We start from the raw sequence: 6,433 nt of genomic DNA on the forward strand, positions 1-6,433 counted from the left end.
AATCTTCGTTCTTTGTTTACCTCACTTTTTCCTTCAGTTTGTCTACACCTTGCCATCTCTCTTTTCTTTCTTTTTTCCCATGTCGGTAGTATCACTCTCTCTTTCCCCCAGGACACACACACACACACACACACGCACATGTGCACACAGCCACACACACACACACACACACACAAACACACACAGTCACACACACACACACACACACACACATAGGGAACCTTTGCTCTTTCTCTCGCCCTTTCTTTCTCTCTCTCTCTCTCGACCATTCTTTATGTATCTGGAAACAAGATGTAACTCCTGCTATCTTTCTTTCTGTATTGTTAGTATTGTCCTTTTAATTTCCCTCTGTACTCCCTCCCAGAGTGGGTGGAAAGGACATACACAGTACACACACGGACACACACACGGTCACACGCACGCACGCACGCACGCACGCAAGCACGCACGCACGCACGCACGCACGCACGCACGCAACCACGCAACAACGCAGCCACGTACGTACGCACACACGCACGTAGGCACACACACACACACACACACACACACACACACACACACACACACACACACACACACACACACACACACACACACACACACACACAGAGCATTAGAACTAACAAGATCCCCTGAGTCTCTAGACTACTAGGGTCAGGTGCCTGTGTGCCTGTTTGTGTGTGTGTCACAGTGACAATGAAACAGCAGCACTAGCATTGACTTGACAACAAATCAAGTCAATGCTGTTTGCATTTAAACACAAGGCAAACTTGACTCGGATACGTAAAGAATCTGCTAAATAGCCGCTTTATGTCTGTGAGAGCAGAAATGGACAAATTGGAAATCAATTCTATTTATCTCTTCCAGTTTTCACACTGGCTCACAGGAAATTAAACCAAAAATCCAAAGGCACATACAGGCACAAACAGCTCTTGCTGTCTTGCTGTTTGTGCCTGTATTTATCATCCTAAATACCATCCTTATCCGAATCAATTTTTACACGGCACAGTAAATAAATGAACCCCCCGGTATTTACTGTGTAGAACCTCAGTTGGCCCATTGTTATTATCAGTGCTGTTGTGTGTCCCTATGCTGCCCCTGTCCCTGAGCTGTGGGGGGTGGGGTGGTATTAAAGTCGTCTACATCAAAAGGCCGGCAGAGATACAGTGCCACTCATCACTCTGTATCCTCCTTTCTTCCTCTTCTCCTCCCCTCCTCCTTTAGCCATTCCAGGCATACCTGCATTTCAGCACTCCATCTAAACGGCTGCTCGGAGAAAGCGATCTGAACCTAGCCTTGAGAGTACCTCTGCGGGAGAGACATGGTCATTAACATGTCATTACACCCAAACACACCCATTGCACCCAAACACAGACCACAGGTCAGGTCACAGCCAATCCAGTGATCAAAATGTGCCTGAGCTCAATTTAACCATGCAAGTAAGGTTGCACCGGTACACACTATTACACCTGTTTAGACAGCAGGGAAGGAGTTGGGTCAATTCACTTAAGTTAAACATTTTCTCGCTTTTCTTCAAACTACAAATCTAAGCAGTAATTAAGAATGAAATGAAATTGAGCTAGTTTCATAATATGGGGTGGCCATAGCTGAGTGGTTAGTGAGCCACGGCAGAATGTGTGTCCCTGAGAAAGACTATTAACCCAGAATTGCTCCCCGAGCGCAATAGAATGACTGCTCACTACTCCTATTTCACCTATATGTATATACATATATACAAAATATAATGTGACAAAGAACACCCCAGGAGTGGGGTCTATTCTATTCTATAATAACATACATCTATCAAAAATACAAGGTTTAAAGTAGCTATAAGCAATAATATGTCAACATTTGAATGACCTTTTTTTTGTTTTTTGGTATTCAGACAGCCAGCAACAAGTAAAACGCTCTCAGACACATCTAGGGCCACAATCTGCATTCAACGATGTTCCTAGAAGCTTTGTCATTGGTCGAAAAAAAACCTGGTCGAAGTGACTAACCAAACAGGAAGTAGACAGGCAAATCGACCAATGACAAAGCTTCTAGGAAAATCTTTGAATGCAGATTGCGGCCCCTAGATATGTCACAGAGACAAAACATTTGTTGGGAGCATTTTACCCATTGCTGGCTGTCTGAATACAAAAAAAAGAAAAAAAAGCTCATTAGAATTTTGACATCTATTATTGCTTATAGCAGCTTTAATCTAGGGATGGCATGACATTTCTGGGACTATGCCGATAATTGATAATTAATACAAATATCTACCGATAATGATAACTGATCATTTACTTTATACTTCTACAATGTAATAATTGCCACAGAATTACTGTTCTACAGTGTAAGATTATCTGCATGGCCCACTACACACTCTGGTTTCAGCGCTGCTATACACTTGTCATCTGTCTTGGTCTAGATTGTTTTAGATGAAGTGTAGGCAAATGTCTGTCAAAATGAAAGGTAGGCCTTATGATCATCCTCATTACTATCTGTGGAGCTCAGCCATCCAACCAATCTGGAATCAGTGACTGTCTGTCAGTAAAATGGACAATGCACCCAGTGGTGAAGTCTCGTTTTTGCAGAGCCTTGACATGATTCCCTTCAACGCATTGGTCGACAAATGAAATAACCTCTTGAATATTAATCCACACATTGAATTTATAATATTATACTTTAATAATAATAATAATATACATGCATCCACACATCCACACCTAACTGAGAGCATTCAGTGAGACTGGATATAGGCCTAATTACCAATATAGTAGAGGGGGACAATTTACAGCTAGGGGAGATTTAAATTATGCTAGTTTTACTGATTTATACTAATTTAATCACCCGCATGCTCAACCAGTTTGGAGCTGCTTTAGATGTTTAGCTTTAGATGTTTTTGGCCCAGGTGTTAATGGCCAGGTTGATTTAGTTAGCCCTGGTCAATTAAATCCTATGGAGGCTATGGAGTTCTATGGTAATAAAATGGTGAGATAATTAAGCAACTTTTCCAAGTTGTCAATCAGACTTTGTAGAAACCACTGCATTTATTGGTGCAGCGTTAGCTTCGCTTCGCATTTGAATGCAGGGAAACGGATCCAAAATGTACCAGAGCCTGTGCTGTCACGTCTCTGCTGATTTCTCTCCTCTGGGCCAGTCGCCAGACCGCACTTTGGGAACTAGCAGAGCAGACTAGCAGAGCCTAGGTTCAGATTCTGAAATTGTCAGAGTCTCTAATGAGTCTATAGGGAGCCTAGGCCTAGACTAGCCTACTTACACACGCAAACACGTGTCTGCGAATGGCTTAACGGGTAATTTGACCAGCATGCATGCAGGTCTGGTCTGTCTGTGTCCCTTAAGACACATTTTAGCAACGTCGTTTATTTGATAAGACTTGGACTGTGTTGTAACAGGTGTAGCGTAGTAGGCCTACCCTTTTCACAAGATTTGTACATTAAGTGTCAACTGTGAATCTTAAGCCTCACTAGCTGGATTTCTGTCGGACCTGGCGTAAATGTGTGGGTTATTTTTTTGTCAGCGACAACTGTGGCTCAACAAGTGCATGGCAGGCAAGGCAGGAGCGTCAAACAACAGGTGGACACAGCGCTGGTTCTACAGTAGCCGCTGCGCCAGAGTGAGTGGACTCAGTGGAGGACTCCTTTTATTTGCCATTTTCGGTGAAACTGGATTAAAAACTCACAGTGGGATTTAAAGAGTCGTCAAAAATAGCGCCTCGGTGACCGAAGGCTTACCTGCATTTGCATTGCCAGAGCGACTAAGAAAACCACAGTCCACGGCAGCTGCCCACGGTCCAAGTCGGTCCTCATGCCTGGCCCGGTGCTGTTCTTCACGCCTCGGTTTCTAGGATTGACCCGGGTTGGTCCGCGCGCCGCTGCGCCTCTCTCCATCTGAGCGTCACGGGATTGGAGACAGTGATCGGTCACCCCGTCTCCGCTCTAAACCCCACAGATCTTGGAGCGCCGGTTCATCGTGTCCGATTGAGCAAAAACGCATAACTATTTCTCGACTTGGATTGATCGCCGTGGCCCGTGGGTAGTCCCACCTGACCACCAGCCCCTCGCTCGCCCCTCTCTCACCGTCCTTTCCTCCTGCTGCGGTGTCCACCGTGGGTTTCAAACAAACAAGTAACAACAAACACTCCGGTTTCGAGATATTGCTCCGACCAGCGTTAAGGAGCTTAGAAAGTCCAATCTGCTGGCTCACTTGACTTGAACTCTCATCCCAATTAGCTTACACTCACTCTCTCTCTCTGCGCAACACAGCCCCATCTCTCTTTCTGCCCCTTCAAGCTTAATCTACATCCAAGACCAATATTATGGCAACTAGGCCTACATCCCGCTGATAAACAATTCTTCAAACCTATTTTTCTGTTAGGGATTGTATACAAAGCATTAGAAAAGTCATCACTCTACACTTGAATGGTTGCATCTCACTTTCTCCGACTCCTCATTCATCGTTTTTTTGCTATCCAATCTCGGCGCCGGCTGGCTGTAATGGCTTCTGAATGGGAAACATCTCTAGTGGAGAGAGTGAGAACTAGAGCGAGAGAGAGAGAGAGCATGGAGGGTGTGTCCTCCTGAGGCAGGGAATATCCTTCATTTCACTCTCATGTGCGCGATTGTGCACCCGCTTTTGTCCGATTGGATGCTTGTTACCTCTCTCTCAATTCTGAATCAACTGAAAAAGCGCCCTTCGGGCGTTTGGCCCCTATACCTTAAACCCTAGTAAAACACACAGACAGAGAGACATACTACATTATTTTTCTGGCCATATAGGGTGCAAATGTCAAATTGCGCTACTGTTAAATATCTAGCCTACAAGACAAGTACAAATACTATAACATTGAGTTTCTTTAATGTCCCTTAAAAGGTCCATGCTGGCTCTCCTCAGTCACAGCTGTCCCATTGCTTTGAGTGTGGGGTTTTGGGTGGGTGTTTCAGGCTAATCATGGCTGTCATGATTAGCCTGATGAATTCCTGTTCTGTCTATAGAAGTGTCTATTTGTACGTCTCTAAATGTTTTGATGATTTGAACATGGTGGACCCTGTTGGAAACAAGTGTAATGCTTAATTGGGTCGTCCACTCACAGTTAACAGCCTTTGTATTGAGTTTGTGCTTGAAATGTACTGTAATTCTGCAAACTGTTAATAAATTCTTCAATCAATCAATCAATCAAGTCACTTGTGTTGGAAGCACTGTGAAGCTCAGCCGCAAGTCTGCATGCCTCCTGGTACCAAAAGTAGACTGTTATTATGATGAGAATGCATGGTTCATCAATAAACTCATCCATAGGCTATTATTTGTAGAAACGAGTCTCAGACCATTCCAACATATATCAGAACTGGATTCTCCTAATTTCTAAAGCCCACATTATTAACAAGGTTATAAAATGGCATCATATAGCCAGGCCTACCATGTTAATGTTATACATGTTGTCTATACTGTAGTGTACTAGAATTTCGCGGGCCTTCGGCCCGCTCATCCTAGCGCCATGCGATGCGTCGCAAATGGGAAGAAGGCAATGGCAACCCATGATGTTTTCATTTATGCATTTGCTTGGCAAGCGCAAAGTTGCCAAGCTGGCTGAGTGGCCCTGTTTGGTTTTGTGTATTTGCGTATGAAAGCGAGCATGGCAAGGCGCAGGAACAGTATACTGTACTGTACTGTGATGTAAGTCTTTGTACTGTACTCATGTGTACTGTACTGTTCTCTGTACTGTTGTTATTATAGTTGTTATTAGTGTTGTGTTCTTATTTGTTTTATTATTATTATTATTACATGGATTAATATTCTGATGTGAGCTTTCTTGCTGTACTGTACTCATGTGTAGTACTGTTCTCTGTACTGTTGATATTATTGTTGTTATTAGTGTAGTGTTGTTATTTTTTATTATTATTATTATTATTATTATTGAAAGAGAGCATGGCAAGGCGCAGGAACAGTATACTGTACTGTACTGTAAGTCTTTGTACTGTACTGTACTGTAGTCATGTGTACTGTTCTCTGTACTGTTATTAGTGTTGTGTTCTTATTTATTATTATTATTATTACATGGATTAATATTCTGATGTGAGCTTTTTTTCTGTACTGTACTGTACTCATGTGTACTGTACTGTTCTCTGTACTGTTGTTGTTGTTATTATTATTATTAGTGTATATTAGCGTTTTGTGGCGTGTGTGTGCGTGCGTGCCATTTCAGCTGCATCGCGAGGCGATCCAAAATCCCCCCCCCGCGCACGCACGCACGCACGCACGCACGCACGCACACCACACACACACACACACACACACACACAGGTCTGCAGTGACACTGCGTTGTACACAGCTGTTTTGTGTTGCAGCGTGTTGTTGCAGCGCGCGCGTGTGCGTGTAGTGTTGGTGTTGTTGTTCTTATCCATATATGCGCCTCGGTTCGTCCTGATTG

At 43.7% G+C, this 6,433-nt stretch overlaps 1 protein-coding gene across 2 annotated transcripts in view; it reads right to left on the reverse strand.

Moving 5' to 3' along the window:
• The window catches only part of LOC306932692 (uncharacterized protein), a 51,515-nt gene extending 47,035 nt beyond the window's left edge, over positions 1–4,480 (reverse strand). For both annotated transcript variants that reach the window (XM_079514588.1, XM_079514587.1), the window contains exon 1: positions 3,741–4,480. In XM_079514588.1, coding sequence (XP_079370714.1) covers positions 3,741–3,896 — 156 coding nt within the window. In that variant the 5' untranslated portion in view covers positions 3,897–4,480. The remainder of the gene's footprint in view (positions 1–3,740) is intronic.
• Positions 4,481–6,433: the final 1,953 nt, after the last annotated feature.

This window comes from Electrona antarctica (genome assembly GCF_951216825.1).
Source record: "Electrona antarctica genome assembly, chromosome: 11".
In the NCBI taxonomy this organism is placed as follows: domain Eukaryota; kingdom Metazoa; phylum Chordata; class Actinopteri; order Myctophiformes; family Myctophidae; genus Electrona; species Electrona antarctica.